The 19,369-nt window shown below is 43.3% G+C and overlaps 1 protein-coding gene across 1 annotated transcript in view; it reads left to right on the top strand.

Annotated features, from left to right (window-relative positions):
• Positions 1-19,369, top strand: part of LARGE1 (LARGE xylosyl- and glucuronyltransferase 1) — a 611,138-nt gene that overhangs the window by 549,273 nt on the left and 42,496 nt on the right. Inside the window, exons 8-9 of the mRNA XM_040345658.1 lie at positions 1,422-1,534; positions 12,065-12,190. Coding sequence (XP_040201592.1) covers positions 1,422-1,534; positions 12,065-12,190 — 239 coding nt within the window. The remainder of the gene's footprint in view (positions 1-1,421; positions 1,535-12,064; positions 12,191-19,369) is intronic.

Below are 19,369 nucleotides of genomic sequence, written 5' to 3'. Positions count from 1 at the left end.
GATGTCATATGTTAATGCTCTTTGTGTTAAGGTACCAACGCACTATAATGTGCTAAAAATTGCATATGGCCCTTTTTGTTAAAAATTACAGTGTATTGCGGTGAGTAGCTGTGCCTTAAAACGCAGATGCATTGCCTAAGGGTGCTTTTCTAAATGAATGGCATCACAACGCAGCAACACATGTTACTTGTATTATTGTGATGTGTGAATGGGCCATTAAAGTGCCAACATATTCTATAAACCTTGATAATAAAACCTGGAAGCTGATTGATTTCTATGCAGAGCTGCACTAGATTTTGCATGCTCAAGTTTTAGTAAATTCCCCCCAAAGTGTATCTAAAAGCAAAAAAATTTCCATTTTTGTTAAGGCCACTTTCACACTGAAGCGCTTCTAAACTGCCAGTAAAAACACTGAGTGCTTTTGAAGTGCTTTTCAGGTGCTTTTGTGGAGCTTTCCATTCATTTCAATGGAGAGGGGAGTTTTTCACAGCCCTGCCAGCACACTACCCCAGTGTGAAAGCATTCATTTATTTTAAAGGAGTTGTAAAGGTACATTTTTATTTTGTTCCCTAAATAGCTTCCTTTACATTAGTGCAGTCCTCCTTCACTTACCTCATCCTTCGATTTTGCTTTTAAATGTCCTTATTTCTTCTGAGAAATCCTCACTTCCTGTTCTTCTGTCTGTAACTCCACACAGTAATGCAAGGCTTTCTCCCTGGTGTGGAGTACAGGAGTGTCAGGACGCCCACTAACACACAGCTCCTTTCTCTATCTGCAACATAGAGAGTGTCCTGACTCTCCTGTATTCCAGGGGAGGGGTCGAGAATGACACTCCACACCAGGGAGAAAGCCTTGCATTACTGTGTGGAGTTACAGACAGAAGAACAGGAAGTGAGGATTTCTCAGAAGAAATAAGGACATTTAAAAGCAAAATCGAAAGATGAGGTAAGTGAAGGAGGACTGCACTAAGGTAAAGGAAGCTATTTGGGGATTTTTTTTTTACCTTTACAACCCCTTTAATGGAAATACGTTTTCATGAGCTTTTTAGGCGCTGTTTTTAGCATGAAATCGCCTGAAAAGCGCCTTGTTCTCTTTGTCCTGTTGAGGCATGTTCTCTTTACTTCCTATCCTCTGCTGTTTCCTAGAGAGGAAATTCCATCTAAAACATTGTCCCCATTGAAAGTTTTTTGGAAAAGTGCAAAATTTTTCTATCACTTTCTGATAGTGGTCTGCAAGACAAGTAGAGAGGGTTAATCTCCCATTGGGGACAAATCTACTATCATACATTATCCAAAGCTAAAAAAAATGAAAAAAATGTCTTTAGATACACTTTAAAGGATCTTGCTTTACAATAGATCACTGTCTTTTATGGAAGCAAGAGAAGGCTGTAAGTGTTAACGCGTCCCTTCTCTTTGTTGTAGGGGTGATTCTTCTGCTTCTGGACAAGCTGCGTAAGATGAAATGGGAGCAGATGTGGCGTCTGACGGCTGAACGGGAACTAATGAGCATGCTGTCTACCTCCTTGGCTGATCAGGTAAGAGCACCAGTGCTGGATGTGGGATAACTTACCCTAGACTGCGACTTGTGAGCACAATAGGATTCAAACACACATTGATGGACAAAGACTGAAAGACGGACGTACACTAAATACACGTATTTCATTTATTTCTGCAAATAAAAAAGCTGAACGACAAAAAATAATTTATTCCTCCACCCACTTAAGTGAGGTCAAGGGAGGAATCTTCCCCCCCCCTCCCCCACTGGGACAATGTATCCTGATAGCGGTACTCGCCACTGTCAGAATACACCGATCAGCAGCTGTAGCCAATTGGCTGCAGCAGCCGATCAAGAAAAGTTTTTCAACATTCCTGTTTATCAGAAGTCAATCTAACAATCGACTTCTGTCAAGCGATGACAGCTATACATGCATCAAAATTCAGCCGGTCCATGCTGAACGAGTCAAATTTCGATTCATCTACAGTATGTTTAGCTTTAGGCTGGGTGCACATGGGAGAGAAATACTTAGCTCTTCCATTAATTCTCAATTCCACATCACGCTTTGGTAAAACACTAAGGCCCAGATTCTCATACATTAGCGTTGCTCCTGGGCAGCGTAATGTATGAGCTCTACGTTTCACCGCCGCAGGTCTACAGGTTTAAATCCTGATTCTCAGAACACTTACCTGTAAACTTGCGGCGGTGTAGCGTTAGATTGCTCGGCGCAAGCCCGCCCAATTCAAATGGGGCGGGCACCATTTAAATTAGGTGCGCTCCCGCGCATGCTCCGTCGGGTAAATTACCCGACGTGCATTGCACTAAATGACGTCGCCCCGACGTCATTTGCCTAGATGTATACGTAAATGGCGTCCAGTGCCATTCACGGACGTCTTACGCAAACAACGTAATTTTTATTCAATTCGACGCGGGAACGACGGCCATAGTTAACATTGGTTGCACCTGCTAATTAGCAGGGGCAACCTTACGCGTCGGGTACGCTACGCAAACGACGTTAATTCGCTGCGTCGACCTCGCGTATGTTCGGGAATCGCCGTACTTACCTCATTTGCATAGACGACGGGGAAAAGCGACGATGCGACACCTAGCGGCGGGAAAAAAATTACTTTTAAGATCTGACAGCGTAACAGCCTTACGCTTGTCAGATCTAATGGGTACCTATGCGCAACTGATTCCAAGAATCAGTCACATAGATACCCGGGGCCAGATGAGGTGTTACGACGGCGCTAATGGTGTTGCGCCGTCGTAACGCCTTCGAGAATCTGGGCCTAACATTTTACCGTGGGCTAAACTGCATGGTGCTATAGCTATATGTGGCGCAATTTAAAATCGGGTTTGGGATTTATTTTCCCTGTTTCTGTGGGTAGGGCTACCTATTAAAATAAATGGACTGTCTTACATGCAAGAACCCAGCCTGCATTGATGTCAATGGATCCTTAGACCGACAGCATTGTGCAAATCAATAGAAACTTGAATAGCTTAGCTCTGACCTTGGGGGTCCAGGAGAGGATGGGTCTTTACATTGATTGCATTGTGCTGCTGCCCCTTCACTGTCCGATGAGGGAGGAGAGCTGACTAAGGAAGAAGCTTTCTCCTCCTGTCAGCATGCTCCCTGTCAGCACATAAACTGATTAGCTGCTTGTACTGCTTTTTTTGCTCACCTTTCTGAGCTCTGCTGTATGGTGACTGCAAGAAGCCTATACCAGGTTAGATTCTGACCCTACATGACTTTAAAAAAATACATTTAATGATATATTAATAAATACAGTAAATCATTAATTTATGTCTTTTATATCTGCCTAAATCTGACCTTTAAAGTGTACCAATAATAGGAACTTTTTTTTTGTTGGGGTCAGGGTTTTATTTGTGTCTGTGTCTCTGCTGGGAAGAATCTCTATATGAAGGTGATGGAAAATTTTACATTTTAGAGAACAAGAATGCAAAAAAAAAGGCCTGTTGGGTTTGTATGAGCGACGTTGTATGCAAAGAAAATATACTGTGGAACCTCGGTTTAAGAGTAACGTGGTTAACGAGCGTTTTAATTTGCTAGCAACTTTTTTTTAAGTGATGACTGAGTTTGCGAGTGTTTTCTCGCAAGACGAGCAGCCAATCAGCGGCGCTCGGAAAGACACAGAAATACTCTGACGTTTGCCAACGTGTCCTCAGGCCTTTCCGGCCGTTTCCGAGGCTCGCCGGCACCCCTCACCTCTGGCTGCATGCTGTATTGCATCCCAATGAAGTCAATACAAAACAAATTATTTTAGTTTCCATTGGGGAAACTCGCTTTGATATGCAAGTTCTTTGTATTACAAGCATTCTCATATTATGCTCGTAATCCGAGGTTCATCTGTATGTCCTTTTTTCCCACAAATAGAGCTTTCTTTTGGTGGTATTTGATCACCTGTGCGGTTTTTATTTTTTGCTCTATAAACAAAAAGACCGACAATTTTGAAAAAAATTATATTTTTTACTTTTTTGCTATAATAAATGTCCAAAAAAAAGGTATGCAATAAGCGTATATTGAGTGGGTTTTGCAAAAGTTATCACATCTACAAAATAGGGGATATATTTATGGCATTTTTTTTTTTTTTTTTTTCTGGTAATGGCGGTAATTTTTTAGCGGGACTGCGACATTGCAGTGGACAGATGACACTGGCAGTGAAGAGGTTAACACCAGAGGACGATCAAGGGGTTAAGTGTTCCCTACGAGGTGTTTCTAACTAACTGTGGGGGGGAGTTGGCTGATTGGGAGTAGAGAGAGACCGCTGTTCCTGATCACTAGGAATAGCAGATCTCTCTCTATTTCCCTGACAGAATGGGGATCTGTCTGTTTACATTGACAGATCCCCATTCTGTCTCTCTAAGGAGTGATTGTGGATGGCATCGGCTCCGGCGTCACACAGCCAATAGCTCTCAAAGAGGCCAACGTACAATGACGGCGATTCACGCAGCCGTGCCAACCTGCTACAGTACAACTGCGGCGGCTGGTTGGCAAGTAGTTACCATAGTTTCGTACGGATGTAGTTCACATCTGTGCATTTTATGGAAAGCGCCAGGGACTTTTTTCTGGTTTTTGGTTCCATAGATTTCAATGGATCAAAAAGGTGTATTAAAAATTGCAAAATGCATCTGCAATATGCAAACTGCAACCTGTATAGGTGTGAATCAGGCCTTAGGCAAGTGGCAAGCACGGGTTGCGCTCATGTATCATTATAGAACATGCATTTTGACATCACCGTGAGCCGTTATATAGTGCCATAATAATATAATACCAGTCAAGTAACAGTTTTTTCAAGAGTAGATTCCATCTCTCTCCCTTATCCATCCTCACATAACTCGCTGTGAAAACAAGGAAGACGTGTCTAATTTACCTGTTCAATCATTTTCACTGAAGGTTAAAGTATACATTAAGTTGAACGACCACATTTCTGGTTCCGCTAAATGTGCATAGCACGGGACCTTTTTTGAGGTAAAACAGCTATAAACGTAAAGCTAGCAACCATTAATCAAGGAGATAAGGCAATCAATGTAGCGCTGAAATCTTGGACTGTTCAGATTCATATGGGTTGGAGCAATTGAGTGTTGGCAGGAAAGAAACAGGAGGGGTAGTGTTTTCTTTGCCTGCACCTTGGGTTTGTCACCTGCATAAGGGCCCTTTCACACCTGCGGTCCGTATGTCCGTATTTCATCCATCCGTTTTCGAATGAAATACAGACATACATGTATCCCTATGGGATTGCGGATGTCAGCAGATGAACATCCGCTGACATCTGATCTCATCGGTCCTCGCTATGGTCCGTTTCTGCAGACGAAGTAAAATCCTATTTTTCCATCCGTCTGCGGATCGGATGAACACGGACAGATGGTCCATGTTCATCCGATCCCCAAAGAGGAGAGTGGAGATCTGACAGGGGCCACCATGTCATCTGCTGGCTCAGCGGGGATCAACTGAGTGATCCCTGCTGAGCAAGCGGATGATAAAAGTATGGATCCTCACGGGATCCGTACATGTGAAAGGGCCCTTAGGCCTCGTACACACACGACCGAGAATCTCGTCGTAAATGAAACGTCGTTTTCCTCGACGAGTTCCTTGTCAGGCTTGTCGAGAATCTTGTCAAGCTTTCTTTGCATACACACTGTCAAGACAAAATCTCGTCGTTCTCAAACGCGGTGACATACAACCAGTATGACGGCACTATAAAGGGGAAGTTCCATTCCATTGGCGCCACCCTTGGGGCTGCTTTTGCTAATTTCATGTTACTGCGTGTTAAGTAAAAGTTTGGTGAGAGACGATTCGCGCTTTTCAGTCTGTTACAGCGTGACGAATGTGCTATCTCCATTAGGAACGCTACTTTTACCGAAGGTGCGCTCCCGCCTCATACTTTATTCTGAGCATGCGCGGGTTTCTAAGCATACACACGAACGTGTTTCTCGTCGTAAACCATCCCGACGAGAACCGCAACGAAAAGATTGAGACTCCCGACAAGAAAAAAGAGAACATCTCTTTTTTTTTTTCTCTTTTTTTCTTGTCGAGATGCACGACAGTTTTCTCGACGAAAAACATACACACGACCGTTTTTCTCTGCAAAAAAGCTCTGCTAGCATTTTTCTTGATGGATTTTGTCGAGGAAAGCGGTCGTGTGTACGAGGCCTAAGATGTGTATTGACCACGTAGTTTCATGGTGAAATTTGTTGCCCCATACACACAGCCTATAGTAGAGTAAGTCTTAACGTTCCTGTGTCAGAAATTTATGTTTGTGTTTAAACATGAGGCATGCAGCCCGGCACTGCACAGGTTAGTGCTTGACTTCTTTCCTCGGTGTAAGAATTGACACTTCCTGTGAAGAAAACGAAATATCCCACAATCCCCAGGTCTCTCAGTCTAGTGCTCAGCAGGTGAGAGCTAAACAGTAATTAGATCTGACACAGACACAAGCATGCAGAACAGTTAATAGAGCTTAAATCTTTGATGCAACACAGAAGAAATGAAATGGCATGCATTGGATGCTGTATAACCTGGCACAAGAAGTTGCCTGTCCCTTTAGTGAATAGGGACTAGCAAGAAGATTTAATACATGAACATTGGGAAGTTGTTCAGCCATGACACTATAAAATGCAGCCACAACATGTGAGTCTGTCATTACAAGGTAAGGCAAATGACACAGGAAATATAACTACAATAATATCCTGTTAAAGCAATAAAAACATTAGAAGGTGTGTGTATAGTGTCTTTAAAGCTGAACCCCAGGCAGATATAAAGGACACAATTAATGCATATTAATGCTTATTCATTATTACATGTGTAAAAGGAATGTTTTTTTTTTTTTTTTTTATGTAAGTAGCTGAATCTGACCTAGTATTAGAATTTTTGGAGTGGGAGAGAAGAAGCAGCACAAGAAGTCAATCAGCTGGGCTAACAAGAAGCATGCCTATAGGAGGAGAGGGTAGAGTGACAGATGAGCTCATCACTGTTCTGCTTATCCTTCTCTGTCCAATCACTGGCTGGGGGTGGGTCCAGAGGAAGGGCTGGGCTCAGAGGAAAAAGGTTGAATGATACCGGCCATTAGACTGAGGCCATCAATCAGCAGAAAAAAGTACAGCAGGGGAAATCTCTGGATTGAGGGTGAATACTGCTGGTATTGCTCATTTATCTTTTACTGGGCTATTGATTTCTATCTTATTTTGGCTGAAGTTCTGATTTAAAATAACCCAATGAGAACAGTTTAATGCTGCATAGTCACTGCGCGATTATTAGAACGGGCCAGTGCCCTCCGCTGTGAATTCTCAGTAAAGAAAATACTTTTACAGCTTCCTGGATCAGGTGAGGAGGGCTGGATGTGGCCACCTTGGGTTTGAAAGTTCTTATTGAACCTGAGAAGTCATTAAAGTTATCCTGACATCCCTGAACAGGGAAGACAGATATTTCATGAGCTTCGTTTTTTAACTTCTCTTTGATTTCCAGCGTGGGGATCCCAGACGCTCCTGTAGGAGCACAGATGTGTAAGTGGCAGTTTGGAAGAGGCATACTAATTATTTCGTCTAGGATTATGCGCAGACAGGCGTAAAATCTGCAACATCAGATGAACGCTCTGCCATGGTTGGTTTTCCTAACAAACTATTGCAGCGTATGGCACTCTGAGCCGTGTTCACTTAGAATATAATGGGGATCCTCTGGCCACATATGAATGAGAATGGCTTGTTCCAAAAAAATGTAATTAAAAAAATGCCTATAGCTTTTTTTGGGAAATAGGCTTTTATTGCTCCCCTGTGCCTGTGCTAATGTGACGAGGGAGAGCAATACCTTTGGAGGTCGAGAGACTCATGTTTTTCTAATAAATGGCCAATATGATATTTCAGTTTCTGGTGGAAGCTGGAGAATGAAATTATAGCTAAAGTCAAAATATTTTTCTCAGTTTTGGGAGTATAAGGTCTAAAAAAAACCTTGTTGGTGTTGGACAGTTGTTAAGAGAACTGCCCCCATTGTAAGATTTCCCCTCAGTCCTGGTTACACAACATTTGGGGTTTTCTATGATTTTTAGTCCCAGGGCCAAAGCCATCAAGACAGATAAAGAGACTGAATATACCCTGCATGGACAAGAATAGCAATAAAAACCAGACAGTAGTTTTAAATCCCTCCCACATCATAAACCAGTGGCCTCCAAACTGTAACCCAGCGGCCGGATGTGGCCCTTTGCTTGCCTTTATCCGGCCCTTGTGGCATTATTTTTGCCACTGACACCAGCGAAGGGGTATAATTCCTCCCACTGACACCAACGATGGAGGATAGTTCCGCTCACTGACACCACCGATGGGGCATAATTCCACCTACTGACACCAACAATGCTACATAATTCCTTCCACTGACACCAACGATGGTACATAATTCCTGCTACTGATACCAATGATGGGACACTATTTCTCCCACTGATACCAATGATGGGGCACTTTTCTGACCACTCACACCAGAGATGAGGCATAGGGCTCCTTCCACACGAGGCCGACTCCGTCGCTATGGAGTCGGCCTGCTCCCGCCAGCTTAGCGGGAGATCAGTCCGTTGATCTCCGCTGAGCTGGTGGATGACAAGCTCCTCTCTGCTCACTGAGTAGGAAGGGGCTTGTCGGGCACCGCTGTTTCCTATGGGGAGATCGGACGAAAACGGACAGCATGTCACCCTATCCGATCCGCCATGGACGGATGGGGACGTATGCCCATATATCTGTTTTTAGCAAATCGGGTCGGATGTCAGCGGACATGTCTCCGCTGACATCCGACACTCCATAGAGATGCATGGAGCGGCCGTTCAGGTCCACTGTCAAAACTGACAGGCGGACCTGAACGGTCTGTCCGTGTGAAAGGGGTCTTATTCCTCCCACTGATACCAATGATGGGGCATTATTTTCTCCCAGTAGGCAGTAGTCCGGACTCCCTAAAGTCTGAAGCACAGTAAACTGGCCCTTTGTTGAGAAAGTTTGCAGACCCCTGTCCTAAACTAGCAAAATAGTTTGGCTTTAGATACAGTTTTCAACCATTTTGAATGATGACAGTACTCCGTGAGATGTTCAAAGTTTGGGATATTTTTTTAGAACCAAATCCTGCTTTAAACTTCTCCACAACTTTATCTCTGACCTGGCTAGTATGTTAATTGGCCTTCATGATGCTGTTTGTTCTCTAGGGTTCTTTAACCAGTTCCCGACCCCCGCATGTACATATACGTCCACAATATGGCACGTACAGGCACATGGGCGTACATGTACGTCCTTGCCTATTAGCGGGTGGGGGGTCCGATCGGGACCCCCCCCACAACATGCGGAGGTTGGGTCCGCTCGGGGAGCGATCCAGGACCACGGCGCGGCTATTTGTTTATAGCCGCTCCGTCGCGATTGCTCCCCGGAGCTGAAGAACGGGGAGAGCCGCATGTAAACACGGCTTCCCCGTGCTTCACTATGGCGGCGCATCGATCGCGTCATTCCCTTTCAAGGGAAGACACGATCGATGACGTCATTCCTACAGCCACACCCCCCTACAGTTGTAAACACACACTAGGTGAACCCTAAGTCCTACAGCGCCACCTGTGGTTAACTCCCAAACTGCAACTGTCATTTTCACAATAAAGAATGCAATTTAAATGCATTTTTTGCTGTGAAAATGACAATGGTCCCAAAAATGTGTCAAAATTGTCCGAAGTGTCCGCCATAATGTCGCAGTCACGAAAAAAATTGCTGATCGCCGCCATTAGTAGTAAAAAAAAAAAAATTAATAAAAATGCAATAAAACTATCCCCTATTTTGTAAACGCTATAAATTTTGCGCAAACCAATCGATAAACGCTTATTGCGATTTTTTTTACTAAAAATAGGTAGAAGAATACGTATCGGCCTAAACTGAGGAAAAAAAATGTTTTTATATATGTTTTTGGGGGATATTTATTACAGCAAAAAGTAAAAAATATTGATTTTTTTTCAAAATTGTCGCTCTATTTTTGTTTATAGCGCAAAAACTAAAAACCGCAGATGTGATCAAATACCACCAAAAGAAAGCTCTATTTGTGGGGGGAAAAAGGACGCCAATTTTGTTTGGGAGCCACGTCGCACGACCGCGCAATTGTCTGTTAAAGCGACGCAGTCCCGAACTGTAAAAACACCTTGGGTCTTTAGGCTGCATATTGGTCCGGGGCTTAACTGGTTAACAAACCTCTGAGGGCTTCATAGGACATCTGTATTTATACTGAGATTAAAATACACACAGGTGGACTCTATTTACTAATTAGGTGATTTCTGAAGGCAATTGGTTCCACTATATTTTAGTTAGAGGTATCGGAGTAAAAGGGGCTAATTACAAATGAATGCCACGCTTTTCACATATTTATTTAAAAAAGAAATAAAAACCATTTATAATTTTCCTTCCACTTCACAATAATGTGCCACTTTGTGTTGGTCTATCACAAAAAATCCCAATAAAACAAATTTTACGTTTTTGCGAAAATTTTGAAAATTTCAATACTTTTTCAAGGTACGGTAAGTATAAAATGTTTGTTATTTTTAAACAAAACAAACCAAGACTTTAGACTTTAAATCATCACAAAACCTGCCACTCATCCAAAGAGCCCCAAGCCTGATGCTAGCAGTGGGTTGATTCAAGGGAGGGATTATGCAAATATCAAAAGTGTTCCTAGGAAGGCTGTATTTGCAGGTGTTCCGTCACGGCCATCTTGGTACACCCCGCACTCGCCCACACTAAGCCTACAGTCAGAAGTCACCAAGCGGACATCTTTTTACACCCACCGAAATCTTGCATTTCACACCTAATTTTACCACTAAATTGCGATTATACCATCAAATACAGTATTGTATTACACTACGGCAGGGCTCAAGTCCTGCGGGAACGCATGGGAACGGAGTCCCTGCACTTTTTTCACAGCAGGAACACAGTTCCCTTTGCAGGACTAGAGCAGCCGAGCCGCCCGAGCCAATACTACACTAATCGGCGATGCCCAGCTCTAGTCACTGTCAGGGGCAGGCGAGCCTTAGTAATCCTTTATGTTACTGGCCGCTTCCTGTATTCATCGGGTAGTGTGCGGGTATTCTGTCACTTCCTCGATGCCGCAATGTCTCCTGGGAGCTTTTGTCATTGTTCCCAGGAGACATTGCGGAGGTCTGCCACGAGTTATCGCGGGATTTAGAAAGAACTTGCTTAAAGTTCGTTCTAAATCCAGCGAAGGAAAAAAAAAACATGCGGTTTAGTAATTATGCATATGAGCGTATAATTTTGTTTTTGGTGGGTGAGTGGATCTTGGGTGGGAGTTCCCACACTTTTTTCCCCAGGACTTGACCCCTGCACTACGGTCACTTTTCACTCTCCTCTCCACTTCCTTCTACCACACTTTCTTTTATTTAAGCCCCTATGTTTGTCACTTTTTAGTATTTTTGTGCATGTGTGACTGGTAGGGTGTAGGTCCTTGGGCCTGCCCCAAAAGTCTTGGGAGTGGGTGGACATGGCCTTCTGGCTTGGTTCGCCCTCTCCCATGTGGTCTCCCTTCAGGGGAGCACCACCTAGTACTTGGGTGGGTCTGTTTTGGCAGACCCCCAAAGAATGGGGTCCTAAGAAAATTAGGTGGGCTCTATCTGACTTGCTGCAGCTTCTAATGCACCTTGTGAGAAGCTCACAGTGTGCAGTGAAATCAAGCAACTACAGTAGAGGAAAGGAGACTGTACAACTGTGCCGGACTGAAGGGAATTTGTTTTTTATTAGAAAGACATGGCAATTGTTTAGGATACACAGTGCACAGAGCAAACTAAATGGCCTTCAGTTAGGGTGACATCTACTTTAACACAGGCAGACGGTCTGAGTTTTTTCAGCTTTTCGGTCTGAACTGGGTTAAGATCCTTCAGCTTAATTGAAACAAGTGAAGGGTTTACCCTGGTCCAGCACACCATAAATGAACAGCTAAGAGCTTTCTTGAATTTCTTTCATCCTGACAACATCAGACAGACATTTGTAGCTTGGAATTTGCGCTGTGAACGCGGAGGGCTGAGCTGTCTTCTCTCCCCAGGACATCTTCAACGCTGTCATAAAGCAGAACCCTTTCCTGGTGCATCAGCTCCCTTGTTTCTGGAACGTGCAGCTGTCAGATCACACCCGCTCCGAGCAATGTTACCGAGACGTCTCCGATCTGAAGGTGAGGTGTGAATGCAATGAGGAGGAGGCTCCGGCTGTGTTATGTGCCAGCAGAGCACTCCACTGAATGGCTGAGGTGTTGCTGTGAGTGCAAAGTGCTTTTCTGTGTTATCCTGCATTAAAAAACAAAAAATGCGTGACCCTGGTGTAACAAGAACTATTGTGTTTTAAAACTATTTTCTTCCACATAGTCCAGACGCTTCTAGGTGTCATAATGAATAAAACACAATAGGATATTAAATTATCTATTAAACAGCGCCCATTCACACCAAAGCTTGGTCTTTCAGGGCATTATTGTACATGCGTTAAAAGTCAGATATGGCATGTGTTCATGTGGGTTGCATTAAAGTGGATGTAAACCCTCCATACACCCAGTGAAGTGAACAGCCTCAGATGATACACAGGGATGAACCAAATCTCCCTACATAAGTTTTACATGTATATCTGCTGTCTTCACATTTTTATACTGTTTAGAAAGTTCAGATAGTGTTAGGAAATGTTCTCCTGTTTAACACAGAGTGTGATGTCTGGGCATACAGCCAAGATAGCTAAAATTGCTGATTGGAGGAAAAGCACACACCCCTCTCCACATAGGTAGAGACTCTCAGAGGTGTTTTGCAACAGGGCCAGCTCCCTGCTAATCTATTTATAGCAACCTCCCCGGACAGAAATTTCAGCCTGCTTTTATCTGATGTGTCAGAGAATTTGTCAGGAGTTATCAGGCTGATAACAGAGGAACGGTTCAGGAGAGAGCTATGGGACTTTTGAAGAGAAAACAAAATACTGCAGATATATGTGCCCAGCTCAAATTTCATGAATTTTCAAATTTCATCAAATTTCATGAATCCACTTTAAAGCCTGTTCATTATGAGTGGTTGCCCACACGTCACAATGGATGGAAAAACATGCATGGCTCTTTTTTTAAAACACAGCGCATGATATATGGTGGTGTAGTTTATTGTGCGTTAGGCTTTACTCTAAAATGCATTAAAGGGTTTGTAAAGGAATTTTTTTTTTATATTAATAGCTTCCTTTACCTTAATGCAGTGCTGTTTTCATGTCCTCATTCTTCGTTTTTGCTCTCAAGTTGCTGTAATTCTTCTCTGATCTCTGTTTCCTGATGACCACAGTACTGGGAGCTTTCTCTCTGTGGTCACAAACTTCAAGGAGGTGTGATTACTGTGTGTCTAGTTTCTATTTTAGTTTTCCAAACTGCTCTATGGCTCTGTAAGGCAGAGAGGCAGGAAACAACATGCAAAAATGAAACTAGAAACTACAGGTACATTATATGATTGATTTTTATCTATTTTTAATCGTTTTTAAAAGGAATCAGTTAACTATTATTAGCTAGATTCAGGTAGAGTTAGGTCGGCGTATCAGTAGATACGCCGACCTAACTCTGAATCTGCGCCAACCTAGGTTTAAGTGTATTCTCAAACAGAGATACACTTAAACCTATCTAACCTATGCAATATTTTGAATGGCCGCTAGGTGGCGCTTCCATTGCGGTTGGCGTAGAATATGTAAATCACTAGATACGCCTATTCACGAACATACGCCCGGCCGACGCAGTACAGATACGCCGTTTACCTAACGCATTATCAGGCCTAAAGATATTCCATCAAATAGTTGGAATAGTAATGTTAAAGTATGGCTGCCGTTCCCACTTCGAAATTCGAAAAATTTTTGTTGTTTGTGTAAGTCGTCTGTGAATAGGGATTTACATTGTATACGTCCACGTCTAAATCAATAGGCCCGTGCGGCGGACTTAGCCGCAATGCACACTGGGAAATGTAGGCGCATGCGCAGTTCCAAAAAAACGTCAATCACGTCGGGTCAAGCCTAATTATCATAAAACACGCCCCCTCAGCCGAATTTGAATTAGGCGCGCTTGCGCCCGCCGCATTTACGCTACGCCGCCGTAACTTAGCAGGCAAGCACTTTGTGAAACATGTACTTGCCTAGCTAACTTATGGCGGCGTAGTGTAAACACGCTAAGCTACACCGCCGCAAAGTTAGGACACCCTACGTGAATCTAGCTATATGTCTCTATACCCTGTAAACAGTCATTTCAGCAAAAACATTTTTTTTATTTACAACTCCTTTAAGCCCCATACACACGATCAGACTTTTTGACAACAAACTTCAAAATGATCAGGTTTTTCAAAAAATCCGACCGTGTGTACGCTCCATCGAACAAACTTTTTCGGTTTTCATCGGACAAAAGTTTGCTCTGCAAACAGACAAACTTTCCGGCAACAAAAGTCCGATGGTGCAAAGTACAAACACGCATGCTCAGAACCAATGCATAAGATCAGACAACAATACAGAAGTTGACCAAAGGGTGGCAGTAAAGAGCTGAAAAATCACGTGATTTTGGGAAAGTTTGCTGAAAAAGTCCTGCCGTGTGTATGCATACCAAGTTCACGGCCAACGCCCTTCGAACAAAAATCCACGGAAAAGTTTGTTTGAAGTCCGATCGTGTGTATGAGGCTTTAGGGTGCCTTTCACAATGAATATCACCAAAACACACAACACTTTTTTTTTTTGAATCAGGTAATTTTTATTAACCAGATTTTCAAAAACAATGACAAAAGTTGCAGAAAACTACTTATACAAAGAACCTTCACATACTCAGTAAATGATGTTGGATCAAGCGATAAAGGAATATGTAAAACGTTTACAGACAAGATATGACCCTGAGATCGAGCAGTACACAAATGATATCCAGCATACGTCAAAATAAGTAACTTCACATCTAACAATACCATAGACAATACTTTTTAGGCGGAATCGCAGTTTAGCTGCTCAAACAGGGGCTGATTTACTAAAACTGCAAAACCTGGTGCAGTTCTGCAAAGAAACTTCAGCTTCCATTTTTTTTGTTTAAACTTAAGACCCCTTTCACACTGGAGTGGTTTGCAGGTGCTATTGCGCTAAAAATAGCTCCTGCAAACCGACCCTAAACAGCTGCTGCTGTTTCTCCAGTGTGAAAGCCAGAGGGCTTTCACACTGGAGCGGTGCGCTAGCAGGACAGGAAAAAAAATCCTGCTAGCTGCATCTTTGGAGCAGTGAAGGACCGGTGTGTATACCGCTCCCGCCCATTGAAATCAATGGGACAGCCCGGGCGGTTTTAACACTTTCTCAGACGCTAGCAGGGGGAAAAAACCGCCCCCACTAGCAGCCGAATAACGCTGCAAAATTAGTGGTAAAGCGCTGCTAAAAATAGTGGTGCTTTACTGCCACCACACATCCCGCCCCAGCGTGAAAGGGGCTTAATTGAACAAGCTAAAGTTAGAAGCTGATTGGCTATAATGCACAGCTGCACCAGATTTTGCATTGACCCATTTTTGTATATCAACCTCACAATGTACCTACCACCCAACTAGTCTTCACCCAAGCATTACCTAATATTATTTAAAGGGGTTGTAAAGGTAAAAAAAAAAATCCCTAAATAACTTCCTTTACCTTAGTGCAGACCTCATCCTTCCATTTTGCTTTTAAATGTCCTTATTTCTTCTGAGAAATCCTCACTTCCTGTTCTTCTGTCTGTAACTCAGTAGTGCAAGTCTTTCTCCCTGGTGTGGAGAAAGCCTCTTGAGGGGGGAGGGGGCGAGCAGGAGGGTCAGGACGCTATCTACTTTGCAGATAGAGAAAGGAGCTGTGTGTGTTACTGGGCGTCCTGACTCTCCTGCTCGCCCCCTCCCCCCTCAAGAGGCTTTCTCCACACCGGGGAGAAAGTGTCACATTACTGTGTTTAGTTACAGACAAAAGAACAGGAAGTGAGGATTTCTCAGAAGAACATTTAAAAGCAAAATCTAAGGATGAGGTAAGTGAAGGAGGACTGCACTAAGGTAAAGGAAGCTATTTAGGGATTTTTTTTTTTTTTACCTTTACAACCCCTTTAACTGTCCTCTTCTGCACCCTGAGGAAGGGAGGGTTGAGATAATTTTTTGAAGTCTAGTCACCAGGACCATATTTTTTGTAACTTTTTGGGGCACCCCCTATGCTTATAAGTTAAACACACAACACATTAAGCAAGTGCGTTGACATGTGTTGTGGTAATGTGCATTAATGTACAAGTTTCAGTGGGTCGGTATCAGTGCCGATACTAAGCATTTGCATGAGTAGTGCCTTAGACCTGGCACTGAGGCTACTCAGCATAGCAGATGGGGTTGTGGAGAGAGTTCCTCGCTGGGGAGCTGGCGTGCGTTCCAAGCCAGAGAACCAGCGGGACCGGAAGTGCGTCGTTGTACGTACGTAACCAGGCGCCTCGACATATGTTTTGTGATTGACACGTCGTCAGGAACACTTCCTGACGACGTGTCAATCACGAAACGTACGTCGAGGCACCTGGTTACGTACGTACAACGACGCACTTCTGGTCCGGCTGGTTCTCCGGCATGGAACGCACGCCAGCTCCCCAGCGAGGAACTCTCTCCACAACCCCATCTGCTACGCTGACTAGCCTCAGTGCCAGGTCTAAGGCACTACCCAAGTAAGAGGCCATTTGGCGATGCTGTAATTTATGGAATATTTTATTAAATAGTGCTTCACTATGGTGGTTTCCCTCTCTCTTTGTTTGATATTATGAGATTGGTTGGACTAAGGAAACGTAGAGCCGCACAGTTGAATCCTGGGTACTGATTCAGTGACCAATGCTTTACTTGACCTTTTTTAACAAATCAGGTCAACATCTTGTGGTAAGGAGCCATCTATTAGTGCACCTTTGGTGGATATTCTTGATCTTGGTGGAGGTGGACATCTCTTGTATCGAATTTCCAGCACTGTACTATTCAGTGTAATTTAACACGGACATTAATGAATGGACTATATTTATTTATTTATTTATTTATTTACGGACTCACACTCATTTTATATTGTGTCACTTTTGCTATTTATGTTTATTGTTGGTTCAGATGGGCCATCTTATTAAATTTTTATATAACATTTATCACCCACCCATTTATTATACAGTATTAGCGCCCTCTTTATGCACTATCACCAATTTAATTTTTGACTTAGGTCTCAATTTCGGGGAGCTGCTCATTATTTATTTATTGTACGTTACACAAACAATATAATATATAACAGAAACATTTTTTTGCCGCGAGATATCACATTTCTCATTTGCATGAGTACTTGTGTATATACTCCAGTACCAACACTGATACATTCAGATACTTGCAGAGCACCCTCTCCTCTCCACATACCCCTCCCCCCTTTTCTACTACCTCTATACCCACCCCCTCCTCTTCACATACCCATTCTACCTTTCCCATTACCCACCCCTTCTCTTCACATACCCCTTCTACTGCCCTTCTAAGTCCACTATACCCACCCCCTATTTTCCTCATACCCTTTCTACTGCCCCTATACCCACCTCTGCTCATACCTCTTTTACTACCCCTATACCCTACTCTCCTCTCACAGGCACCCTCCATAATCTCCCATTGCATAGACAGTGCTCTTATTTCTCCATTACTCTCTTTTTCTCTCCATATTTCTCCACTTTTAGTCCTCACACTCTATTTCCTCCTTCTTATTCATTGCTGGCAGCCCTATACTCGCCCCCCTCATGCCTACAGGGCCTAATGAGAAATCCTGCCCTGATGTTACCAAAGCCAGCCAATATATTCTCAGGCCCCGTACACACGACCAGTTTCCTCGGCAGAATTCAGCTTCCGACCGAGTTTCTGGCTGAATTCTGCCGAGAAACCCGGCCGTGTGTACACTTTCGGCCGAGGAAGCCGACGAGGAGCTCGGCGAGGAAATAGAGAACATGTTCTCTATTTCCTCGTTGTTCTATGGGAGCTCTCGCCCCGCCGAGCTCCTCGGCGGCTTCAGTGCTGAACTGGCCGAGGAACTCGATGTGTTTGGCACGTCGAGTTCCTCGGCCGTGTGTACGAGGCCTTAGACATGCACAGCTGCAGCCTGGAACAATGACTTGAAGGCATGTTTGCTGCCTGTTTCTTAGTCAGCCAGGCACCCTGTTTCTTTTTCCTGGACCCCAAATACCAGCAGTCCCTGTCCTGTCCTGATAGAGTCAATGGGGCTTATTTACTAAAGGCAAATCCACTGTGCACTTCCAAGTGCATTGCAAGTGCACTTGGAAGTGCAGTCGCTGTAGATCTGATGGGAACATGCAAGGAAAATAAAAAACAGCATTGTTGCTTGTAAATGATCGGAGGATAAAATCAGCAGAGCTTTCCCTAATTTCAGATCTTCCCCTCAGATCTACAGCGACTGCACCTCCAAGTGCACTTGTAGCGTAGAGTGGATTTGCCTTTAGTAAATCAACCCCATTGAGATAAATACTTTTACAGCTCCTAACAGGTTGTAGAGGTGAGCGTCTTATTAATGTAATACCAGAAAGTTGATCAGGATGCAAGCTTATTACTACAGATCCGGGTCATTAATTCTGCAGTGTTTATAGCATGGTGTACACAAGGCTCATTTTAAGCCAGTTATTTACATTTACATTGCAGAATAATGAGGTATGAATGAATAAGAGATGACTGCATGGCTCCAATTATAAGGTGTTTTATTGGTGTTAAGACACCCTGGCACAAAAGAAAATCTGCACTTTTAATGTTAATGCCACCTCTCCCCATTAACAAGCAGACTTATTACACATAAAGTAGGTTTCAGTGCCTTCAGTCTACACTTTATCAGCTAATAAGGGATATTATGTAATTAATAAGCAGCATAATGAAACACTCAGGCGGGATTAATGAGGGGGAGCATGAATAGTTTCACTCGTAACTTAATAAATAGATATATGAAATGGAACCCAACCAGTAATTGTATCTCACACAGAGGCTCAGCGTGTGTCCCTATGTATTAGAGATGTATTAGATCTAAAAGATTTAACGGGTTAGTCCAATTATATATAAGGTTTTAAAAAATGAGGGCGGAGACTTGCAGACTAAGACCAAATCGCTAATTGTTTTTTTTTTTTTATATCCTGAGGACTCTAAAGCCTAGCACACATGATCAGAATATTGTACAGGAGGCGCAAGCTACGTGTAGTATTATAAAATCAACATTTATTGCACAAGGTTATAAGCACTTACAAGAAGCAAGATGAATTCATGCCCATCATAGTCTGATCAATCCTGGCTAACCCTTTTGCCATCCTGCAGGTTCCACAAACTGTCCATTAAGCTGGGGAGATATG

This window comes from Rana temporaria, chromosome 3 (genome assembly GCF_905171775.1).
Source record: "Rana temporaria chromosome 3, aRanTem1.1, whole genome shotgun sequence".
Taxonomy (NCBI): Eukaryota; Metazoa; Chordata; class Amphibia; order Anura; family Ranidae; genus Rana; species Rana temporaria.
This window is presented reverse-complemented; position numbering and strand designations above follow the sequence as displayed.